Consider the following 24,043-nt stretch of genomic DNA (forward strand, 5'->3'; position numbering starts at 1 on the left):
AAAATATCTTTTGATAGTAATCTAGAATGTACGAAAATACCTCAGATTTTTATTTTAGTGCGTAATTGTGCTTGACAAATAGTAGTAAATGAATACCATGAATTTGATGGGCATTATTCAAAAGAATCACATTAGACGGCTCATCGCGCATCAATCAATAGCTAATGGAAAGAATCGGAAGGACTTCCTTAGTCATCAACGTTATATACTATCAATTTAAGAAGACTTGAAAAAAGCTGAAAACTACACGTATGTGCCAGCAAGGATTCAAATCTTGTACAATATAACAAGTAAGAATGGAAGAACAAGGGATAGGCGTTCCTGCAGCCTCTTTGGAAAGAATCAAACATATTATATTGATCCTTTCTGGAAAGGGTGGTGTCGGTAAAAGTTCAGTGACCACACAGACTGCGCTTACTCTTTGTAGCATGGGTTTCAAGGTTGGAGTTTTAGATATCGATTTGACAGGACCGTCGTTACCTAGAATGTTTGGCCTAGAGAATAAATCCATCTACCAGGGTCCTAAGGGATGGCAGCCTGTGAAAGTGGAAACCAATTCTGCCGGTTCTCTGAGCGTAATATCACTAGGGTTTTTGCTAGGCGATAGAGGCAACAGTGTAATATGGAGAGGCCCCAAGAAAACTTCTATGATAAAACAATTCATATCTGATGTAGCCTGGGGCGAATTGGATTACCTACTAATCGATACCCCTCCAGGCACTTCAGATGAACATATTTCAATTGCAGAGGAGCTCAGATATTCTAAACCAGATGGTGGTATTGTAGTAACTACCCCACAGAGTGTTGCGACAGCTGATGTTAGGAAGGAAATTAATTTCTGCAGAAAGGTTGACCTAAAGATTCTTGGTATAATTGAAAACATGTCTGGATTTATATGCCCACATTGTGCAGAGTGTACGAATATCTTTTCTAGTGGAGGTGGAAAAAAACTATCAGAACAGTTTTCTGTCCCATATCTAGGTAACATTCCTATAGATCCAAAATTTGTAGAAATGATTGAGAATCAAGCTTCCAGTGAAAAGACACTAGTAGAGATGTACAAGGAATCATCCCTATGTCCTATTTTTCAAGAAATAATGAAGAAGCTGAGGGAACAAGACATTAAAACCCGTACTATGGAGAAACACGATTAACTCCAAATAGAGGATGCTTAGAGGACGCCACCTAATAAGGTCTGTTTTATAAATAAGTAAATGTGTATATCTATTCGTACCCACATTTCAATCTTTGGAAGCGAAAATATATGCTTGTTTCCTCGATTGGAGATAGCTTAAGGCGACTTGCTACTATGGTAGGCGCTTTGAGTTACAGGACAGATTGCTTGTACCGGGTAAACAGATAATCGGAAAATGATAATAAGTCGTTCATTTTAATTAAAAGCTCAATACCTGACCACCGAATTATTATTACCTGAGCAATAATATATGCGTCAATGAGCACTATGACTCGTGATAATCCCAAAGATGTCAGTACTGCAGGTGCAAAGGATATTTTAGAGGTTTTAAACCTACTTAAAGGAGGAGAAGAGAAGATATCGGAAGTTGAACTTAAGTTAGACGAAATGGAAAAGAAGATGGACACTCTATTAGCTGAGCTAGAAGATCTACACAAAGATAATAATGGTTTGGCGAATGGTCATGATCAAAAATAGGAAGTGTGCCTATAGCCGCATAAGAGGAAGAGAATCTTACATAAAAATAGTATATACTATCTTTTCACTAATAATCATTTACTTACCTTTCTACAAAAAGTGGTTCATCTTCGTTCTCCACGAAAGGATTAGGATCTCTTTCAGGATTAATCATGTAAACGGCTGGGTCCACATCAAGAACTACTTTAACTTGCTTTCCACTCCCAATCCACCATTTTTTCATATCCGAACTAGGTGGTGGTAATTTTCTACCTCTTTTCGGTTCAGAATTTGGCGTCGGGGAATGAGTAAGCCCAGCTACCGAATCATTGTCCTCAAAACTTTCGATCACAAACGCATCGTCACTCAAAACCGCAATTTTCTCATCATCATTCAATCCATCTAGCTTTTCCATAATCCTCTCATAGATTTGTGTACCCAGAGTAGTCTTTTTTTGTTCATCAACTACAGTTACTCTAGCTCTAAATGTGGCATATACTGGTCTATGATCAGAAAACACTATGTTTTCACAACAGTTATACTCTAACTGTTTTAGAACTTCTCCCCTACTTAGAATTCGGTCAGTCCATGCTGGTATCCTCATTTTTTCACTTGTATCATAGTTTTTCGTCCCTGGGTCAAATTTGTATGTAGGTGGGAAGTCAATTGCCATTTCATGGAAGTATGGAAAAGACTCACCGGCGATCATTTGTTGATTAAGCTGATCTTTTTCAAATAAGTTGGCATATTCCTTAGAAACTATTTTTCGTCTAACATCTTCATTGGACATTAATATTCTGTAATTGAAATCACCCATCCAAATTATTGCATCATGATCCTTTATTCGTAATCCTTTGGAGAATCTAATGCTTTTAACAATTGTTTTATAGTCATTATGCCTTTGCTCGACGTTCTCTAACCCTGCCGCTAAGTGAGATACCAAGACGCAAAACCTTGTAGCTGAATACTTGAAGCTAACAGCGACGGCTCCTTTATTCGAGGCCATTCCTCCAAACCCCGTTTTTTTAACGTCCCCTTCAATATGCTTTACTTTCGAATATTCTATCTCATTCATAAATAATAAAAGTAATATACCCCCCAACTGCGTACTCCATAAACGGACATATTTCTTTCTACGTCCGGGTCCATTTAATAGTGTTAGTATTTTCTTTTCCCAAAATTGCCGGACATATGGATCGGTAGCAAGCATATGACCTGGGGTAAGCTCCACCACTTCTTCTAATCCAATGATATAAAGGTCAGCCATTTCATCGTCCTTAGACATTGATTTCGGAAAAATCCAATCTGTTATATCATCTTTTGGGATTTTCCCACTTATATTGAACGTGCCTGCGAATATTGAGATGTCTTTCTCAAACGTATATTTTGACCTCAATTGCTTCAAATGTTGAGAGATGTAGATATGTAACGGGTCGTATAACCTAACTCGGGAGCCAAATAACTTTGAATAAACCTTTGTATACTTACCAGAATTCTTTGTGTGCTTAGTGTACGTTCTATCCAGCCAGTAGTAATTTTCTAACCATAGCTTATCGTGAGCATCTAAGAACGGCGAAGTCAATTCAAATACATCAATTTCGTTCGTAGTCAACTCAATTACTTCTTTACTCACTAATCTCTGGACCGTGTTTGGTTTTTCAATTGAATCAAAGGCGCTTATTCGTAATACACCCGTTTGTTTTGCAAAGTAGATCCCTCTAGAGATGTCATAGGCAAACGCACCGAACTCGTAAATATCTTGTTTCAACAAATAGAGTAATTTATGAGGAGATTTTGTCAGGACACTAGAACTATATTCTATGTTCGTTATTTTTATTCCTTTCGATTCAGCACAATCCTTATATGTCAGTGCTAGCTTTTCTTGGGACTCACTTTTAGGTTTTATGATATTGACGATACTCACAACACCATACTTTGATGTTAGGTTATCAAAATGCCTGTCAAAAGCTCCTTGAGCCTCAATAGGACCCTTTGTTACCTTAATTTTTTTTCCATATAATAGTTGACTTTCTACAGATTCCCAAAAAAGAGGAATGCTTCCGTTGACTTGAGTGTAGGAAAAAATGAACTTTTCTGTGGTAACTACGATCTCTGTTTCAACAAAGAGTGAAACCCTTCCATCTTCACTAATACCCTCCAATTCCAGCGTATCCTGTTTACTCTCAGTTGAAATCCTAGAAATGATAGTTATAGAGGCAGTATTTGGACCATCTTCTATTAATGCTGTCTTGCAATAACCGCGAATGACAAATGTTAGGAATCCCGCATTGGCAAAAAGTTGCTTTTCCTCATTTGAAATTTTGCTTCTCCAGTTAATTACCTCACTTGCTAAATTAGCATTCCAAATAAACGATAGATCTTGATTATCTACGGTGTATTCTAAGTTATGTGATAAGCCATGGTTTTTCACGATGTTAGAGATGTCGAAATCTCTAGAATAATAGAATGTTCCATCACTAAATAGTTTTTTCAAGGGACCACATGGATGTTCATGGATCAATTTGTCGTAGTTTTGCTCTGATCGTTCGCACAGGAGGTAGTCAAAAACGTCACTTTCTAAGCTATAAAAGTCAACATCTAATATCTTATAAATGCTCTCAGAAGGTCTTATTTGATGATCTACCAGTTGCCATCGAGGAAACCCAACATTCTGAACCCCCGATATGACGGCGACATAGATATCACCATTAAGACACACGAGCCCTAATAATCCATTGAATATGCAACTTTTAACTTCGAGATAATCGTTATCATTTGAAAGATCTGTGTCAGGAAAAGATTTAATTGTTATACTGGGTGTCTTACTTAGTTGACGCTGTTGGGAACTAGCCCCTGGTATGCTGCGCAATCGTTGGAAGGATAAACAATAGTTATTGGAAGATATGACAATTGATCGTGTTTTTGTACCGATGAAAAGTCTCATTTTAGTGAATCGTGCTTTTAGTCCATACGTCCAGTCGATATTATAACACTATTCGCTGATTTGGCCTCCGAATGTAATCCAACAGTTTTATTTATAGATATTTTTTCCCCAATCTTCCAGGTTACAAATACTTCATAAAGGTACTCGTTTAGCAATTGCGCAATGCTAGACAAAAGAGAAAAAGAGATATGAAAATCAAAATAAAACAAGGCCCAGTATAGAGATCAAAAGGTGTTTTATTGCTGGAAAATACTGCAGCTTCAGATTATGACTTGGCAGATGAGGAATTTACAAATTGTACCGCTTATGCCCAATTCCTGGGACACCCACACATTTCAAGTGAATAATACTACGTGGAACTAGGTAAGATGAAGATGTAGATATGCTCGGTTTGCACTCTAGAATTTGCAGCCATATAATTACTAAACAAGGTTGCAAGGGAAAGGAAACTAGTCAGGAACTTTTGTACCTAATTGCACGGCATTAATTGGAAATAAACTTTGGTGTGTTTATGACGAATGAATCAATGGACAAAAATTTTGAAGAACTGTGTTATTCATGCCGCACTGGTGATATGGATAATGTTGATCGATTGATATCTACGGGAGTGAATGTGAACAATGTGGACAAATTTGACAACTCTCCACTTTTTCTAGCCAGTCTTTGCGGTCATGAAAGAGTCGTGAAGCTCTTGCTACAGAGGGGAGCCGTTTGTGATAGAGACAGGTATGAAGGCGCTCGTTGTATATATGGTGCATTGACAGACGCTATAAGAGATACTCTTCTCAGTTATGATATATCCAAGGCTGTTGACGTTAAACAACCGTTTGCTACTCATATCTCATCTTTATATAATGACGAAGGCATTCTAAAGAGAGATGTTTCATTTAAAGTTTCCAATGGACGGGTATTCACAGCCCATAGGTTCCTATTATGCGCAAGGAGTAATATTTTAGCAGGAAAGATGACAAATGAGTGGTTAAAGCGTGAAGTTATTTCCATTGAAGTCCGCTCAGATATATTTGAAATTTTTCTGAAGTTTCTTTACCTAATTCCGATTCTACATCAAATTGAGCCAGGACAATACGAGGAACTTATAAACTTATCCAGTAAATTCAAAATTGAATTATTGTCAGAATTTCTAGACAAAGCAAGACATATTTCCGATCCTACAGAAAAGTCTAGGTTGATGTCAGATTACCAGTATAAGTTCACTGAGGTTGCCAGAAAGCAACTTTTGGTATTTGTGAACAATTGCATTTTTGGTTCGGCTATTGATCTTGTCGATAGTGCGCAACAGGTTACCTCCCCGATGAACTGTCCAGCTTATCCAGATATCCAACTCGCAGTAAAAAACCGGAACGGAGATACACGATTATACCCCTGTCACTTGGCCATTCTAAATCGTGCAGAATATTTTAGGGTAATGTTTACCAATAACTTTAAAGAAAAGGTTACATATGTAAAAGCCAAGTATCTTCCAGGGGAGTGTAACTGTGTCATTCCACAACTGACCCTCCCCAATTGTGAGTTTGAGGTTGCCGAAATTATTCTCCGCTATTTATATGCTGACAACACAGACATTCCTTGGATGTATGCCGTCGATGTTTTGTTGCTTGCAGATATACTTCTCGAAGATCGCCTGAAAACAATCTCTTCAACAATTATCACGCAATCGAAAGAGTTCATTGAGCAATACAATGTTTTTGACGTACTCTATCTATCATGGGAGATAGGAGTTGAGCGCCTAGAACAATTTGCAGCTAAATTTATAGCTATACATTTGCAAGAGTTATATAATGATCCAGAGATAAAACGGGCCATTGTGTTGAGTTCAGAGCGAATTTCCTTCCGTCAGGAAACTGATACTATTGAATTAGTTGATGATATTAGGTACTATTTACTACGAAAATACTCTTTTGAACCGGATGATGTGGAGTTATTTGAGAACCAAGACGACTTGGAATACTTGAAACAAGTAGGGTATCTTGAATACAGAAAAGATATGGAAATGGTGGATCATATATTAGCCGAGCTAGAACTTGATGTATAACTTCTGCATTTTCATAGAAAATTGTATATACATTTACAGCTCAGAACGAGCATGCAAAAATAATAATGAGTGCTACGTCTTTCAAGATTTAATATTCATTATATGATCAAACATAAATGTCACGTGCATATTTTTGAAGTTTCTTTTTTTATTTTTATTTAAAATTTTATTAAAAATAATTATATATTTTCTTCTTTTAATATCTATTTTGCTGTTTTAAATTTCCGAAAAGATTTTCTATTTTTATACTTCAGAAAAAATATCTGTAACAGTTTTCTATATTAGATGAGGAGGTTAAGTATTACGAAGAATTTCAATATATTGTGCATGCTTTATATATAATGCTAACTTCAGCGACAGTTACGCTACGTACATAATACACATTAAAATCATCAACATATTCTAGTGAAAAGTTGTCAAAAAAATATGTAAAAGAATACTAGTTTTAGTAAAGGATGGCTGTTCACTTCTTTTTCGGTGGTTCTGGAATGTTGTATACTTTTTATCTTTGAATGTTTGAAGGACTAAATAAGCATGTTAAAATAAAATAGCTATTTTTCAACTTATTTCAAAATCAACAATTCAAATTGAATTATCAAGTATCGACATGAAAGCCTTCATTACGAATCTTTATCCTGGGCACAACTTTTATCATCATGTGATGGCATGACAACGGATTTCTCGGAAGGAGACCTAGAATTTCTGGCAGAGTCTTTTGAATTGTTAAAGTACTTTTTTTGATGGGTTCTGTTCTTGTTATTGTAAGGACCTCTATAGTAACCACTCTTATTGTATCCAAAATTTTGATTTGGAGATTGGTTTGGGGGGTAGGGAGCATAATAAGGGAAAGAATCAGGATTAGGGTAAGCCATTAAAGGATAATTCCATTGCCATTGCTGAAAGTACTGGTTTTGTGTGTTGTAATGCCTATTATATCCTGGAATGTTAGTTCTTTTTCTGGAGACAGCGATTTTTTTACCCTTGAGTTCTGCCCCATTCAATTGAAGGGCCTTTTCTCTAAATGCTGGACTTTCGAATTCAATATAGCCGTAACCTTTTGGTGTTCCTGTATTTCTGTCATAAAGAAGCGTTATCCTTTTTATTAGACCACACTCTTGGAAATGCTCCTCTATTTGTTCTGGAGTGACATTTGGTGTAATGTTGCCTACAAAGATGGAACGAGAGTCAGCCTCAAACTGATGAGCCTGTTTCTCTTCCTTGCTTAGCTTTTGCGATACCTGCGAGGCACCTTCGATAGATAGTTTACCTACAAGTTCATCCAGCTCGAGCTCATGTTTGTCGTTTTTTTTATTATTAAAAGTCTCAGCCTTTGAGGTTGGGTTGGGAGCAGTTTTCTCTTTTTGGGACATAACAATAATTGAATATTACAGCACTATATGACAACAAAAAATAGTCTTGGTTATGGGGCCTGGTTGAAGAATTATGCTGAGGGTCACTTATTTGATGGAATTTAAAATTGAATTTTTGTTGCATTTTAAGGTTAGTTTCGGAGTGCAAGAAATTGTTGCGGTTTTTTTTTTCAGCTAACGAATGATTGATAATCTTTTAATACCCCAAGGAGGGAGATGTTTAGCATTACAATTTAGATCACTTGAAGTATGATCGTAGTGATTTATAATAATAGGACTCTGCACTAGTAAATTTGAAATGTTACTTATTGCGCTTGTCGCTGGTCCAACTTTTACATTTTGTTGGTCACGATAGTATTTCATATGAGCCAGAAAACTAATTCGAATGAGTTTGGTTAAATAATGTCCTTGAATTATTTATGTGATATATGTAGATAAATCCATAAACGTTTATATATTACAATGGTTTTGTTTCAAATACATGGCAGAGTACAAGAATTCATTATCAAAAATCTGAATCTGATCCTAGTATGTCATCTAATTCTGCGTTCGACAAGATTAAAGACTGGGATGAGTCATGACTGATACTATTATCCACCGGATTTTTGTCGCCAGATTTCCACAGATCTTGTGTATCCCGTAACATGCTTTTCGCCAAACATTTGATATAGTTCATGTCAATTGTTCTCTTCTTATTATCATTCCTCTCATCATTAAATAATGAGATGACTTCTGAGACCTTCTTGCAATGTGGAACTTTTACACCTTTAGTGTGTTGTATAATATTGGGCTTAACATCAAAAGAAATGCTTTCTGGTATATAATGTTGCCTAAACGAATCCTTTTCGTTGGAAGTCAATCTAAGCTTATTCTTTTCGACAAAACTTTCCTTTTCTTTTTTGAGACCTTGTTGATTTTTTTGAATATCTTCCACATTGTGCTCACTCTTGGCTGGGAAACTGAAATCATTCACAAATATGGCCATATTGGGATGAGCATGATTAGAAAGTGGTCTGGATCGAGCAGGATCTTCCTTAACAAAGTCAACGTCAACTTGCAGTTCTTTTTGACGTTCACTTCGGTCATTTCGAGTAATAGCGTGATTGTTAACACCGATATCCTCATCCTCAGTTTCTAAAGAAGAAGAAGCCTCTTCTGTCGAATCGTTTTCTAAGTTATCCAAAGCTTTAAAAACCTTCTGCTTTTTACTAAAGTTTTCACTTTTTGTTATTGGTAATATTCCGCCATTCTCATTTACCAAGAATTTATTGAGCAAACTGCTTGCACTAATAATGTTGGTTTCAACGTTATCAGGCATGAAAAATTTCTTGGTCTTTCTTTTTTCCTGAGCTTTCTTTTTCATTACTGTTTTTCTTGCTTTCACTTTTTTACCCATCATACACTGAGTAGCATAACGAATAACCTCGTCAACATCTTCCATTTCATTTATTACTTCGTTTTCATCATCAATCGTAATTAAGGTCTTGTGACACTCGGGAATGATATCTTTAGGGACTATTCGATCTGATTTTTTGTAGTCAATGCATTGTTTAGATATGAGTGCTTGAAGTGTTGAATAATCTTCCATAGCTCGCTCGAATTTGTATGATTCATTACCACTAAACAGCAGTACTATTTTTCCGTCCCGTTTTCTACCTGTTCTACCCATACGCTGAATATTTTTAATTGGACTACTTGTAGTATCATAACAAATTATCAAATCAACTTCCCCGATATCCAAACCTTCTTCTCCAATAGATGTACAAACTAGGACATTATATTCCCCTATTTTGAAGTTATGGATAACTTCCTTTTGCATTTTTTGATTCATTCCACTAATCTGTGCCTCTTCAGAGCTTCCCGTTCGTCTGCCAATTCTTTCAAACTTATCGGTCTTCGCTCTCTTATTTCGTTCAGCTTCCAAAAGTTCCTCTTCCTCTTGCCTTTTCAGTCTTTCGATCTTCTTCCTCCCCTTTGGCGCATGTTTTCTTGTATATTTGACTTCATCAAAACCTTCTTTTGCACGAGCTTGTCCAATGAAAATGTGAGGCCTGATTCTATTATCGGCTATCGAGTCTATGAACTTCACAATTTCAAGTGCACTTTCTCTTAGTTCTGTGAAAATAATAACCCTCGAGTCAGAACCCCTATCATGAAAAAAATCCATTAATTCATCTTTGACACACTGTAATTTCCCGTGACCCACAAACTTTGGATCGCTCAAATAGCGCTCACATTGCTTTCCGATATTCTTCAAAATTGGGTGGTAGTAAAACTCAGCCGCAATCTTATTAGTAGATTTTTTGAGATTGTATTTCGTAGTAAATTCTGTACATTTATTCTGAAAGTAATTGAAAAATGTCCTTATCCCGTAAATTTTTAATCTTTTCAACATTTGCCCTACATTATTCAGTAGCTGTAAAATGAAAAAATTTCTCCACTTAATTCCTTCAGGTATAGTGGGGTTCGCGATTATTTTTTGGCTTTGTTGCATGGCTTTGAAGGCATTTATTTGTGAAGGGTCACATTCTTCATATATACCCAGTTCCACTGCCTGTTGCAGTACGGGCTTGATAGCTATACCCAATTGTTCAATTATATCCTCAATCTCTAGCAAAAGAGGTACTTCGATTTTTTCCTTTATTCTTTTCTTCATATACTTGACAATATCCATACTTTCTTCGGTTCTGATTTCAATCTTTGAGATATCCAAATTATTGACCACTTCTTGAACACCTTCTAGATCAGAAGCTGGTGTAGCAGTCAATGCTAATAATCTGTATGACGAATTAAATCTGTCTATGAATTTTACCACATTTGTATACGCGTAGGAACCAGTGGCCCTATGAGCCTCGTCAATGACAAGACAAACAATATCCTTAGGGTCCAGCACGCCTCTCTTCAAGTCATTTTCCACCACTTGTGGTGTGGCAAAGAAAACTCTCTTATTAGCCCAAATTTCTTCTCTATTTTTTCTACTTTTGTCTAGTAAGATAGCAGTTTGGTCCGAAGGTATTCCTGTTATACCCAAACAAGCCTTAATTTGCTGAGCCACCAAAGGTCTTGTTGGAGCAGTAAAAATAATTTTTGCTTTTTTGGTCCAACGAAAGTAATTTAGCATTACAGTACTGGCTATGAATGTCTTACCCATACCTGTAGGAATGGCGCATAATATGTTTTGAAACAAAGATTTATAAACAATAGTATACTGATAATCTCTTACCTCGTAATTTGTAGGGTACACGTAAAATGATAAAGCATCATAATCCAGCTCATGATGCGTAGACCCAAAACTGACATCTCTTTGAATTTCTTCGTACACAGTTTTCTGCCTCGGTAAAACATTGTTATGAAGATCTCTTTGAACTGGTACGGCGCGTCTCGTTATCGTTTCTTTGACGGTTTTATTGATAGCCTTTTCATACAATTTGTCCAGTTCATCATCTTCAAAATCGCTAATGTAATCATCTGCACTGGCCATCAGGAGAAAAGAATAAATTAAAATAAAACAGAATCAGAATGTGGTGAATAAACTGAAGCAAGCAACTATATCCTCGAACCACAATACCCTAGCTCCTTTCATTGTACAGGACAGATGATCACGTCGGTGAATTCGAGGTCCACATATGTATTCAAGTACACTAATAATATCCATTACCCGGTTTCTGTTGATCTATTAACCCTTCAAGAGAAGACTATAGATAGACAGAAACTCCTATTTCAGTCCAATTCGTATTGCAATTTAGCAAATGTCCTTTGAAAATACGTTGTTTAATGCTATACCCACATTCTCTTCTTTTTGACTAGTGTTTTCTACCGCATGCACTAGGAAATGGGCCTTGTTTTGCTAGGACGCGAAACAAAAGAAAAGGAGAAAGATTGGTCATTTAGGTACAATTTTTATCTCAGTAAGGTATTCTGTCTTACTGGTTGTTCAATAATATAATAATTTTGACCGATTGCACAATGTCATCGGAAGATGTGCCCAAAATACCCGAGAGACCTTCGAGGAGGAAGACATCTGAACTGTTTCCGTCACCTAGCACTGAAGCAGGGGATATAAAGGCCAACAGCGAACCATCAACACCTTTAGAAAAGCCCAATGTACCAACAAGGAGGCCCATTCTTAAAGCAAAAACGATGACTTCGTTTGAATGTGGTACAGTACCGGAAAATTTGCCTCAGGTTCCACTACAAAGGCCAATTAGACGCTCCACTACTGAAGAACTGAATAATGTAATGAATAACACCAGCAAGGAGCTGAAAGAGATTGAAAGCTTGATTACAAAGCATAATACACACTATCCATTTAAGAAAAAAAGCTCAACAGCTGTTCGAGAGGGAGAAACGGCAGCTATTCATCAAAGCGAACAAAGATCATTAAGCGACAAGGATTCTTTTTCTCCAGATCTATCCTTATCCGTAGCAAAGGAGCATGAAAAAAATGAGGATAGTCAGCCTGCTGTATCTTCTTCAAATTTATTGAAGTCATCTCATGATGAAATTGCAAAGGGCAGCGACTTAAAAGGCCGCACTGAGAAACAAGAGGTACATACCGCTCTAGACAATGAGGTTGGGGACAGAAGTGGTTTTGAAAAAGGAGTCACCTCTGAAGATGTGGAATTACCGGTAGATGTTGACAAGGAAGTTGAAGAAGATAGTGTTCAGTCTTCGGGTGCAGCTACCGGATCTGGTGTCAAAGCTGAAAAGTTTACTAAGCTTTCTGAATCAAGTTTCGAGGAACTACAGAAGCATCAAGAGCAACAGGAAGAGAAAATATTTCAGAATCCAACCGATGAGGAAAGCACTACATCTCTAAATGAGAAACTGGAAGCCGAGAATAACCTGGAAGTAAATCGTCAGCCAAATAGGCTTCCTGCCCCTGCAAAAATTACCCAAACAACTGGCACAAATATCCATTCACAGTCACAAGGCGAACAGGCAAATGACATTCCAGTGATTCCACGGAGTAGACCCAAAAAGGATCTTCAAGCAGGCTTAGGAAAAGAAGAGTCATTTAATGTAGAAAATAAGCCTACACCAGAAGAACATGACTCAACCCACGTCGATGCTGAAGAGAAAAGCGAAATTCCAAAAGTTCCTTCTGAGAGACCAAAAAGACGTGCACCACCTCCAGTCCCCAAGAAACCCTCTTCAAGAATTGCGGCCTTTCAAGAAATGTTACAAAAACAACAGCAGCAAGATCTGCATAATAATGGAATTTCGTCGGCTATCACTGCTTCAGCAGATACCACAAAGGAAAATACAGAATCTTCTACTGCCAGCAATTCGACAAACGCCGATTTCACAAACAAACTGAATGGGCTGCTTGCGCTACCCGGTATGGTAAACCCCGGACAGCTTCCAGCTTCCTTAGGGAAGAGACTGTCCTCTTCTGACGCTGAACCTACCGGAGGAAAACAGGAGCAACCACAAGCGAAAGGCGCACCTTTAGGTAACATTAGGAGGACGAAGGGACCCCGTGGACGTAAATTACCTTCTAAAGTAGCTGATGTGGAGAAAGTTGAAGAAGATGAAAATACTAATAAAATAGAGATATTCAACAATTGGAATGTTCACTTTCTCTGCTCCAAGCAAAGAATTTTGGCCAATACTAACTCCAATGAGCAACTAGAAAAGACTTTGGATGAAAATTCAAAAAATATCCCAATGGGGCAATCTGAAGTGTCCTCAAATGAGGTGGGGGATGCTCTCTATCCTATTGTCATGGAGGAAAAGAATGTGTCCACTGCCAATGCAGAATCGGTACCTGATTTTTCATTATCGCAGACAGCGGCTGTAGGCAATAGGAAAACTGCGAGTGAGGAGTCGTTGTCTCCATCAGATGCGATTGCTAACAGAGATCAAGATGATATAACGCAGATACAGGAACAACAAATGGAGAACCAAATGGAAGCGGATATGGCAAGAGAACTCTCTGATGGCTACGAAGATGTTGATTATGCATTGCATTCGGAGGAAGCGTCTACACCTTAAATTCTTTTAAGTAGTATGTATAAAAAACCCCTATATATATGTTATGAGGAAAGAATACACGAGTGAATGAGCAAGCTAGAGGCGGTATTGATAATAGCGCCGTAGTATCTGTGTTTCATCGTATTTCCTCTTCTTTTTCTATCTTTTACCCGCACATCCTAAACTTTGTGCTAATTTGAGAAAAAGCGTATTGAACAAACTTGGTAGATTCGCAAGCTAAACAAAGAGAGTTATGATTGAACTTCTGATTGTTTTCTAGTGGCCGAAAGGTGTATTTTAAACTACTGTACAAGAGAGGATGGTTGTTGATAGTGAGTATTATGATTTGTTGGGTGTATCGACCACTGCAACTGCCATAGAAATAAAAAAGGCCTACAGGAAGAAATCTATTCAAGAGCATCCAGATAAGAATCCCAATGATCCCAAGGCTACCGAAAGGTTTCAAGCCATATCTGAGGCGTATCAAGTTTTGGGTGATGACGAGCTCCGAGCAAAATATGACAAATATGGAAGGAAAGAAGCTATACCTCAGGGTGGGTTCGAGGATGCAGCTGAACAATTTTCCGTCATCTTTGGTGGAGATGCGTTTGCGTCATATATTGGTGAACTGATGCTATTGAAGAATCTACAAAAAACTGAGGAATTAAGTGCTGAAGACGAAGCTGAAAAGGAGAAGGAAAATGTAGAAACGAAGGAAGAATCTTTAGCAGGTAATAACACGAGTAGTACAGCTCCCTCTTCTGCAGGAGCGACAATCACTACCGATGAAAAAAGCGATAAGAATGAATTAAACATAGATGCCAGTAATCTAACCGTACACAATGGTAATAAAGAAAATGAGCAGGTGGGAACCGAGACAAAGAAAAAGAAGACAAAACTGGAGCAATTTGAGGAGGAACAAGAAGCTGAAAAGCAGAAACGAGTGGATCAATTGAGCAAAACATTGATTGAGAGATTATCGATATTAACAGAAAGTGTTTATGACGATGCCTGTAAAGATTCCTTCAAAAGAAAATTCGAGGAAGAGGCTAATCTTTTGAAAATGGAATCATTTGGTCTAGACATTTTACACACAATAGGTGACGTTTACTACACAAAGGCTGAGATTTTTCTTGCATCTCAGAACTTATTCGGAATGGGTGGCATATTCCACTCTATGAAGGCAAAAGGGGGCGTCTTTATGGATACATTAAGAACTGTTTCAGCAGCTATAGATGCCCAAAATACCATGAAAGAACTTGAAAAAATGAAGGAAGCTGGTACAAATAATGAACCTTTATTTGACAAAGACGGAAATGAGCAAGTGAAGCCTACCACAGAGGAATTAGCACAACAAGAGCAACTGTTGATGGGCAAGGTATTATCTGCCGCTTGGCATGGCTCTAAATATGAAATAACATCCACTCTACGTGGTGTCTGTAATAAAGTATTAGAGGATGACTCAGTGAGTAAGAAGACACTTATCAGAAGAGCTGAAGCAATGAAACTACTGGGCTCGGTCTTCAAGAAAACCTTCAGAACAAAAGTCGAACAAGAAGAAGCACAGATATTCGAAGAACTTGTTGCAGAAGCCACCAAAAAAAAAAGACACACATGAAGATAGTGATCATCTCTTGTATACTAAAACCCGTTTTATTTATTTTCCCCTGTTCGTCTCCAATATAATTTAATGTAAATAAATAAGATCATACTAATACTGATATTACTATTCTAATAAGAGAATAGTAAGAATAAAACATTGTGGTTTAATCATCGGTAATGACATGTTATTCAATAAGAAACTGTTCTGCTTAGATGTGAATATTTTACATAGTACGATCCTTTTTTCTTTTCGGTTCTAAATTCTAAAATAATGTAATTGAAGATAAAAAAATAGGCCGAATTAGCAGAATTTTAAGCAAGTCAAAAAAAACAACGTATATATATATATATATATATGTATATATATATTTAAGTAATCCTACAGTTAAAAAGTAGTTAACAAAAAAGGACTGTCAATGAATAAAATTCAGAAGATCAATGACGCAGAACTACAAAGTGGAATTCTCAGCCCGCATCATTCATGGCATAACGAATATAAAGATAATGCCTACATATATATTGGAAACCTGAACAGAGAATTAACGGAAGGAGACATACTAACAGTATTTTCAGAATATGGAGTACCTGTAGATATAATAATTAGTAGGGATGAAAATACAGGGGAATCACAAGGCTATGCTTATTTAAAATATGAGGACCAAAGGTCAACGATCCTCGCAGTTGATAATCTAAATGGATATAAAATCGGTGAGAGAGCCCTAAAAGTCGATCATACCTTTTATAGGCCAAAAAAGAGTTTACAAAAGTACTATGAAGCTGTGAAGAAAGAGCTAGAACGAGATATAGTACTTAGTGACGACGATAAGAAGCTGCTTATATCAACTAAAAATGACCAATCAGAATAATATCCTCCTCTTTTATCGTAGCTTGTATCAATACAATTCATAAAAATATTAGATATCAGGGCTTTAATTCTGCATCCTTTCAGAGACTAATACATACATATTCTATAGAAAAGCAAGTTAATTCTTTATGGTAGGGGTGGAGGTGGAGGGATGCCTGTAGGTGGAATTGATGGAATGCCTACAGGTGGGACTGGCAGAGCCCCTTCTTCCTCTTCGTCTGAACCGACTGATTCGGGAATTGATAAAACATCATCATCGGAATCAGGTCCATACGCGCCCATATCCTCTTCGGAGCCATTTTTATTATTATCAGCTAGAACATTGATAGGTTCAGAAGTAGAAGCTTCTTCGGTTGGCAAAGATGGAGGTGGAGACAAGACGCTACCAGCTAATGCTGCTGTAGAAGTGCTTGATTTCTGCACAGCACCAGGTATTGGAGGAGCTAAGGGAATTGGTGGTCCCTGAGAAACATTAACAGCGGGTAAAGGTGGGGCCAATGGTTTAGGTGGCTCCTGAGTTACAGTAGGAAAAGCTGGAGCTCTTGAAATAGGTACACTTTCTTCATTAGAGTTATTAACCTGACGGAGTTCTGTTTCTGAAATAGAAGCAGTTCTCGGGATAGGGGCAGCAGATGGAACAGGAGCTGCAGGTAGAGTAGGGACAGCAAGTGTATGGTCAGGTTGACCAACACTTGCTTGCTCAACGTTATTTTTCACAGCTACGCGGTTGTTTGTCTCGTCATCATCGGACCATCCATCATCTTCACCTTCATCCAAGCCTCTTTGGATTCTTCTTTGCATTTCTGCAGCATGGGCATCGAAAGTAGATGTAGAGCTGGCTGATGTATCCCTGAAGTATGGATTATGGCCTGTCGATGTAGATGGCATATTGGTAATGTTTCTATTGGCGATGGGAGTAACAGTGGCAGGTACCGGGTTAGGGACATTAACTGAATGTTGCGAATAAGGCGCTGATGGTGCAACTGGTACAGTCTGAGGACCGTCCTTAGGGCCGCCAAAGTTATTTTGTTCTTTTCCTTCCTCTTCATCGCTTTCATTCTGAGCATCTTGAATTTGCTTACGTAAAGCTGCAAGTCTTTTTTCTTTCTCAGCCTTCTTTTTTAGTTTCAAACGTTTTAGTTCCTCTTGTAAACGCTTCTCCTCTTCATCTTCATCATAATCAGATTCTTGCTCTGCATCAGATACATGTTGAACGGGTTGAACGGGTTGAACGGGTTGAGAAGTTTCCACATAACTCTCTTTGAATGGAGTTTCTCTAGGCTCAATTGAATTGGAAGAACTTGCAACCTCTTCCGGTTGTTCTTGAGTGTTTTCATTTAAATTTGATCTAGGCCTTTGGGTCGCACTTCGTCTATTCTTATCGAACTTAGCTAATTTCTCCTTCATTCTCTTTTTTGCTTGTTCTTTGAGATACGCAGCTCTTTCTTCTGCAGTTTTGAATTGGGAATAAGAAGGCGACGAAGAACGATCACCGACAGGTGTTGGGGTTGAGGAAGGTACGAAAGGAGATGACTCTGCAATCACTTTATTAGAATTTGACTTCAAATCATCCAAAAATTCACGAACACCATCTTCTAATCCTATGCCGAATTCCCACCTTTCAAAATCTTGATTGGATATCATATCTGACCCTGTCATTGTGGATTTCAAAGACGCAGAAATATCTGAAATAAATGATCTTATATCTTTGATAATATCTTGGTTCTTGCCATTTTCTTGTTGAATTTTCTCGATCTCGGCACTTTTCTGTTCATCTCCCATTGAAAGCGAATCCTCCGATTCTGATGGTTTCCCAGTTAGAGCAGACATCCTTGCTCTCAACAGAGCTCTGCTCTTAGCCTTCTTCCTGTCATTTTCGGTTATCTCACCGTTTGGACCAGATCCAATAATTGAAGAAGGATTCTTTTTTTTATACAATTGGATTTTCGCATTGGTAATTTCGTTATCAATAGTAGATATTTCATTGAATAGGTTTGGAAGTTTCGCAATAATGGCGTCGAAACGGCTCGTCAAATCTGACGGAATAGAATTATCGTAAGAGTTTTTAGAGGTCTTAATATTTCTAATCTCGCTTTCTAATGCAGCAATATTCTTCAAATTAACTTCTCTTGAAAATTCAGCATACTTTGAACCCACTGTCTGTTTCTTAGCTACTTTATCTTCTGAAGTGTTGTCTTTCTGAAGAGAGACACTAGGATGATTCTCAACCTTAGCAGGAGGTGAAGAGAAGGAAGATGACTGTTCCTCATTCTTTGCTGAGTAAACCTTCTTACGATTTCTATAGTTTGGCAAAACGTCATCATCGTTATTCTTGTAGTTCAGGGCATCAATTTTGCCAAATGAAGGCTTGTCTTTTATGGCAGTTGGTTCTGTCTTCAATTGGTTCTTCAAATTATCCAAAAGTTTTGTGCTGGAAGGAATCAAACCTGGAGGTAAAACGTTAGGAATGGGCTTCCCACTTAATTTACCATAAACCAAATGCATACCTAGTGCGAACTCTTGCTTATTTAACTGCCCAGTATTGTTTATATCACAAAGGTTCCATATTTGCTCCAAATCTGCACGATTTAAACCTGATTTTCTAAAAATTTCCACTGCCGTTGGTGAATCTAACAAGCCTTTATTTTGAGTATCAAAAGTTTCAAAAATTTTATAAAACAAAGATTTTTCTTCTGTTGAAATTTTGTCCTGATTCGAGTTATCAATCAAGTTATTACCGAAGTTTGTTTGAGTATAGATTTCGTTATTACCAAACCCAGTCTTTTGAGCCGTTAATGGCATAGTAGCGCTGAAATTGGATGGTGGAAGAAATCCAGTTGGTTGGGGTTGCAGCCCAGTTACCTGAGATTGTAACCCTTGCTGATTAAAGGATAGATTGAGCATGCTTGCGTTATTGGTCTGTTGAGGCATAACAGAACCATAACCTCCGGTATACTGAGATTGTAGGGCACCACCGGTCAATTGCGGTCCTAAGTTAATGCCAAAAGAAGTTTGTGGCATCATACCAGTTGCCTGAGGTTGCAAAGATACGGGTCCTCCCCCGGTAATTTGGGTGGTCAACCCGGAGGTACCGGTATTCATTGACATGTTAAAAGTGGTGGGTGCCATCATTCCTGTGGATTGGGGATTCAGTGCTGGAACAACACCACCTCCAGTCATTTGGGATTGTAATGGAACACCAAAACTAGTTTGAGGCATGAAACCTGTTGGTTGAGGTTGTAGATTTTGTACGCCTGCGGTAATGAATTCGTCGAAAGGAGTCTTTGGAGCATCGTTAGCGGAAGAATCCTGGTTCGCAATGCTTAAATTGATAGCATCAATAAAACTTGAGACTTCATTTTTCGTCTTTGAGTCCAATTCGTAAGGGACGGAGTCACCTTGTAAGACATCGTTGATCAAATGCATTGCCAATGCAAATTCAGGAAACAGTAACTCACCTGCTTTTGAAGTATCACAGAGGGTCCAGATTTTTGCCAATTGGGATGGTGGCAAGCCGGATCTCATCAGAATTTTTCTACAATTAGCGCCGGAAACAGTATTGGAACCGTTGGTAACAACTGATCTGAAAAGAGTCTCAAACTTCGCTTGATCTTGTGCAGTAATAAAAGATAATCTCATAGCAGGAATTTTAATATCATTGTTAAGACCATTGTTGGCGAATGAGTTGACAAAGCCAGTGGCAGTAGGCTTTAATGGCTCCAAGGGAGGTTGATTTTGCGGTTGAACATAAAATCCTGTTTGCTGCGGCTTCAAGGGTTGCAAAGGCTGTGTTTGCTGAGAAGAAGGAGGAGGAAATTGCTGGGACTGATCTTGATAATACCCTGTACCTTGAACTTGAAGAGGTTGCTGAGCTTGAAGAGGTTGCTGAGCTTGATTAGTAGAAATCAAATTGGGCGTTGATACATAATAGCCGGTCCCCTGAGATTGCAAAGGTTGCGCTGCGTGTGCATTTGCAGTATTACCAGACTGATAATAACCCGTGCCTTGAGGCTGTATGGATTGTAACTGAGGCTGTTGAGCCGGGTTAAGCGTCGGCATGGTACCAGTAGTATTCATCATAGGCATACTGACGCCGATGTTGGCATTAGGCACGTAGCCAGTATGCTGTGGTTTCACCTGTTGTTGTTGAGACTGTTGGTCAAACCTATCATTACCATATAGATTATTGTTATTAACGTTACTATTGTAGCCCGTCTGAGGCTGTTGCGGCATATTAGTGTAAGAATTGCCAAAGTTTTGAGCCATTCCACCAATTCCAGTCGTCTGAGGTTGGTTGAACATCATTTGCTGTTGTGGTTGAGGCTGACCTTGAGTTTGGTTAATGGATTGACCTTGCTGTTGCTGCGGGTAGAATCCAGTCCGCTGCTGCTGTTGCTGCTGTTGCTGCTGCTGCTGCTGCTGGTAACCCATGCCTTGCTGCTGGTACGGGTTATACATTATTCAGTTGTACAGTTTAGCAAGTTTGTGTGGCTGATAGATTTATCTCTTCTCTAACTTCTCGATCTGCGTTTCATCAATAGATCTATTCAATTATTTCTGATGCATTTTCTTCTTCCCAAACCAGCTTTTGCCCCTAACAAGAAAAAAAAAGTCCTTAACGTGTCACGTGATCAGACCGATTAGTAGTAAGACAGAATAGGCGTAGCTATAACATAAGGAAAAGAGGCCAATTGCTGCTCTAAGGCCACCAAAGATTCGTGGCTTAGCAAGTTCAGGCCTTGTTTCTTTAAAGGATCACCACAACAGACCAAATCGCGCGTAATTAGCTCGTTTTGATTATGTTGATAATTAGTAACTAATCAGCGTGTGTTTTATATACCACTTTATATAATTTAAGAAAGAACACCTTATTCTTAATCATTACAACTTAATAAACTACTAATTAACAACAAAGTTGAATAAACATTTGAATACTATAAAGAATATGTATGTGTTAACAATTTAACGAATTAATATCCGATATAGTGTAACGGCTATCACATCACGCTTTCACCGTGGAGACCGGGGTTCGACTCCCCGTATCGGAGCTCTTATTTTCTTTTTTCTGATTTCCAATCACCTTCGTTTAAGGGTTTCTCTATATTGCTGGTGGGCCTTGACGATGAAAATGATAAAAAGAGTAATGATCACAGGGCAATTAAATATAGATCTCGAGCTATATTTTTTAGTTGAAGTAGTTTTCTCGATAGTTTTCCTCTTTTTTATCTCTCTTTTTCCTCATATCTTTATTTCTGAGTTCGATAAGAACCTACCATATGCCTGCCAAAATACATATTTCTGCAAACGGTGAGTTTTGTGATGAAGATGGTAGTGTGATTCAATTGCGAGGGGTCAACCTGGACCCCTCGGTTAAAATTCCTGCCAAGCCATTTTTATCGACTCACGCTCCCATATCAGATAGTACATTTTTTGACGATGCTGATAAAGTCAGCTTCATTAATCACCCCTTAATTCCTGAAGATATCGAACAGCATATCATAAGATTGAAGTCTTTGGGTTACAATACTATCCGGTTTCCATTTACTTGGGAATCGCTCGAACACGCTGGCCCAGGACAATACGATTTTGACTATATGGACTATGTTATCGAGGTATTAACCAAAATTAACAGCGCACAACAAGGCATGTACGTTTATTTGGATCCTCACCAAGATGTGTGGTCTAGGTTTAGTGGAGGATCCGGAGCACCGCTATGGACTTTATACTGTGCAGGTTTTCAACCTGCAAACTTCCTTGCCACTGAAGCAGCAATTCTACATAACTATTATATTGACCCAAAGACAGGGAGAGAAGTCGACAAAGACGAAGAGTCATATCTTAAGATGGTTTGGCCCACGAACTATTTTAAGTTGGCATGCCAAACAATGTTCACGTTGTTCTTTGGTGGGAAGCAATTCGCTCCCAAATGCATAATCAATGGAAAAAACATCCAAGATTATTTACAAGGAAAGTTTAATGATGCGATCATGGCGTTGTGCAAGAGAATAAAGGACAAGGCTCCCGAATTATTTGAAAGCAATTGTGTCATCGGATTAGAGTCTATAAACGAACCAAACTGTGGTTATATTGGTGAAACAAATCTTGATGCGATCCCGAAAGAGAGAGACCTGAAACTGGGTCGAACACCAACGGCATTCCAGAGCTTTCTACTAGGTGAAGGTATTGAATGTACCGTAGACCAATACAAGAAAACATTTTTTGGGTTTTCTAAGGGGAAGCCGTGTACGGTCAATCCCAAAGGTAAAAAAGCTTGGTTGAGTGCTCAAGAAAGAGATATGATAGATGCGAAATATAACTGGGAAAGAAATCCTGAATGGAAACCAAACACTTGTATATGGAAGCTTCATGGTGTTTGGGAAACTCAGGAAAATAAAAGCCCCGTATTGCTCAAGCCCAATTACTTCAGCCAAATTGATGAAACGATATTTATAAACAATCATTTTGTTGAGTACTATACTGGGATATATAAAAAGTTCAGGGCTTTTGATAAAGAATTATTTATAATAATACAACCACCGGTAATGAAACCACCACCCAACTTACAGAATTCTGAAATTTTGGATAATAGAACAATCTGCGCATGTCATTTTTATGATGGCATGACTCTAATGTATAAAACATGGAATAAACGAATCGGTATAGACACGTATGGCCTGGTAAACAAAAAATACTTAAATCCTGCGTTTGCTGTGGTGCTTGGCGAAAACAACATACGGAAATGCATCAGGAAGCAATTATCAGAAATGCAAAAGGACGCTAAAGCTATGCTTGGTAAAAAGGTGCCCGTATTTTTCACCGAAATTGGCATACCATTTGACATGGACGACAAGAAGGCATATATTACGAATGATTATTCTTCCCAGACCGCTGCTTTGGATGCTCTTGGGTTTGCACTGGAAGGAAGCAATCTTTCTTACAGTTTATGGTGTTACTGCAGTATTAATTCACATGCATGGGGTGACAATTGGAATAATGAAGATTTTTCTATTTGGTCACCAGATGACAAACCACTGTACCATAATACTCAATCAAAAACTCCGACACGAGAACCATCTCCAGCTTCTACCGCTGTTTCAGTATCCACCCCCAAATCGAAGTCGAGTTCTCTTTCACAGCCGCCAAGTTTCATAAAGCCACATGGTAAACTAGAATTAGATAGCCCATCATGTACTTTAGAGATCGACTTATCAGGGTTTAGAGCTCTTGATGCTATAATGAGACCATTTCCCATAAAAATACATGGAACATTTGAGTTTGCCGAGTTTAACTTACATAACAAATCTTACCTTCTAAAAATAATTGGTAAAACAACACCTGAACGGACAACAGTCCCTACATATATTTTTGTACCACGCCACCACTTCACGCCAAGTCATTTGTCAATCCGTTCATCTTCAGGTCATTACACTTATAACGCGAACTACCAGGTTCTTGAATGGTTCCACGAGTCTGGTTATCAGTTCATTGAAATATGTGTAAAATCCAGGTCAAGGTGCAGTACACCTGGGAGTGACGATTCCAACGACTTGCCAGCGGAATGTATTATCAGCTAAACATAATT

General features: G+C 38.2%; 11 protein-coding genes and 1 non-coding gene across 12 annotated transcripts; 8 read left to right on the forward strand and 4 right to left on the reverse strand.

Annotated features, from left to right (window-relative positions):
• Nucleotides 1–296: 296 nt before the first annotated feature.
• On the forward strand, nt 297–1,154 carry CFD1 (iron-sulfur cluster assembly protein CFD1; the record flags this gene model as incomplete). Its single annotated transcript, XM_056223258.1, has 1 exon — nt 297–1,154. The coding sequence occupies one exon, from the start codon at nt 297–299 to the stop codon at nt 1,152–1,154; it is 858 nt and encodes a 285-aa protein (XP_056082867.1).
• A 308-nt stretch (nt 1,155–1,462) lies between these two features.
• CMI7 (Cmi7p) lies at nt 1,463–1,672 on the forward strand (the record flags this gene model as incomplete). Its single annotated transcript, XM_056223259.1, has 1 exon — nt 1,463–1,672. One exon carries the CDS (start codon nt 1,463–1,465, stop codon nt 1,670–1,672), a length of 210 nt encoding a protein of 69 aa, XP_056082868.1.
• An 82-nt stretch (nt 1,673–1,754) lies between these two features.
• INP51 (phosphoinositide 5-phosphatase INP51) lies at nt 1,755–4,595 on the reverse strand (the record flags this gene model as incomplete). Its single annotated transcript, XM_056223260.1, has 1 exon — nt 1,755–4,595. One exon carries the CDS (start codon nt 4,593–4,595, stop codon nt 1,755–1,757), a length of 2,841 nt encoding a protein of 946 aa, XP_056082869.1.
• Nucleotides 4,596–5,106: 511 nt separating this feature from the next.
• Nucleotides 5,107–6,648, forward strand: SMKI09G1660 (uncharacterized protein; the record flags this gene model as incomplete). Its single annotated transcript, XM_056223261.1, has 1 exon — nt 5,107–6,648. The coding sequence occupies one exon, from the start codon at nt 5,107–5,109 to the stop codon at nt 6,646–6,648; it is 1,542 nt and encodes a 513-aa protein (XP_056082870.1).
• A 620-nt stretch (nt 6,649–7,268) lies between these two features.
• SGN1 (Sgn1p) lies at nt 7,269–8,018 on the reverse strand (the record flags this gene model as incomplete). The annotated part of the gene is made up of 1 exon (XM_056223262.1): nt 7,269–8,018. The coding sequence occupies one exon, from the start codon at nt 8,016–8,018 to the stop codon at nt 7,269–7,271; it is 750 nt and encodes a 249-aa protein (XP_056082871.1).
• Nucleotides 8,019–8,523: 505 nt separating this feature from the next.
• Nucleotides 8,524–11,499, reverse strand: MPH1 (3'-5' DNA helicase; the record flags this gene model as incomplete). Its single annotated transcript, XM_056223263.1, has 1 exon — nt 8,524–11,499. The coding sequence occupies one exon, from the start codon at nt 11,497–11,499 to the stop codon at nt 8,524–8,526; it is 2,976 nt and encodes a 991-aa protein (XP_056082872.1).
• A 485-nt stretch (nt 11,500–11,984) lies between these two features.
• On the forward strand, nt 11,985–14,015 carry AIM21 (Aim21p; the record flags this gene model as incomplete). The annotated part of the gene is made up of 1 exon (XM_056223265.1): nt 11,985–14,015. The coding sequence occupies one exon, from the start codon at nt 11,985–11,987 to the stop codon at nt 14,013–14,015; it is 2,031 nt and encodes a 676-aa protein (XP_056082873.1).
• Nucleotides 14,016–14,313: 298 nt separating this feature from the next.
• DJP1 (Djp1p) lies at nt 14,314–15,612 on the forward strand (the record flags this gene model as incomplete). The annotated part of the gene is made up of 1 exon (XM_056223266.1): nt 14,314–15,612. One exon carries the CDS (start codon nt 14,314–14,316, stop codon nt 15,610–15,612), a length of 1,299 nt encoding a protein of 432 aa, XP_056082874.1.
• Nucleotides 15,613–16,012: 400 nt separating this feature from the next.
• On the forward strand, nt 16,013–16,462 carry IST3 (U2 snRNP complex subunit IST3; the record flags this gene model as incomplete). Its single annotated transcript, XM_056223267.1, has 1 exon — nt 16,013–16,462. One exon carries the CDS (start codon nt 16,013–16,015, stop codon nt 16,460–16,462), a length of 450 nt encoding a protein of 149 aa, XP_056082875.1.
• Nucleotides 16,463–16,587: 125 nt separating this feature from the next.
• Nucleotides 16,588–20,919, reverse strand: PAN1 (actin cytoskeleton-regulatory complex protein PAN1; the record flags this gene model as incomplete). The annotated part of the gene is made up of 1 exon (XM_056223268.1): nt 16,588–20,919. One exon carries the CDS (start codon nt 20,917–20,919, stop codon nt 16,588–16,590), a length of 4,332 nt encoding a protein of 1,443 aa, XP_056082876.1.
• A 518-nt stretch (nt 20,920–21,437) lies between these two features.
• On the forward strand, nt 21,438–21,509 carry Smki_9.trna10E. The gene has a single exon. It is a non-coding gene; the product is annotated as a tRNA-Glu (tRNA).
• A 228-nt stretch (nt 21,510–21,737) lies between these two features.
• On the forward strand, nt 21,738–24,035 carry EGH1 (hydrolase; the record flags this gene model as incomplete). The annotated part of the gene is made up of 1 exon (XM_056223269.1): nt 21,738–24,035. One exon carries the CDS (start codon nt 21,738–21,740, stop codon nt 24,033–24,035), a length of 2,298 nt encoding a protein of 765 aa, XP_056082877.1.
• Between the last annotated feature and the right edge of the window lie 8 nt (nt 24,036–24,043).

The sequence above is a fragment of the Saccharomyces mikatae genome, assembly GCF_947241705.1.
Source record: "Saccharomyces mikatae IFO 1815 strain IFO1815 genome assembly, chromosome: 9".
In the NCBI taxonomy this organism is placed as follows: domain Eukaryota; kingdom Fungi; phylum Ascomycota; class Saccharomycetes; order Saccharomycetales; family Saccharomycetaceae; genus Saccharomyces; species Saccharomyces mikatae.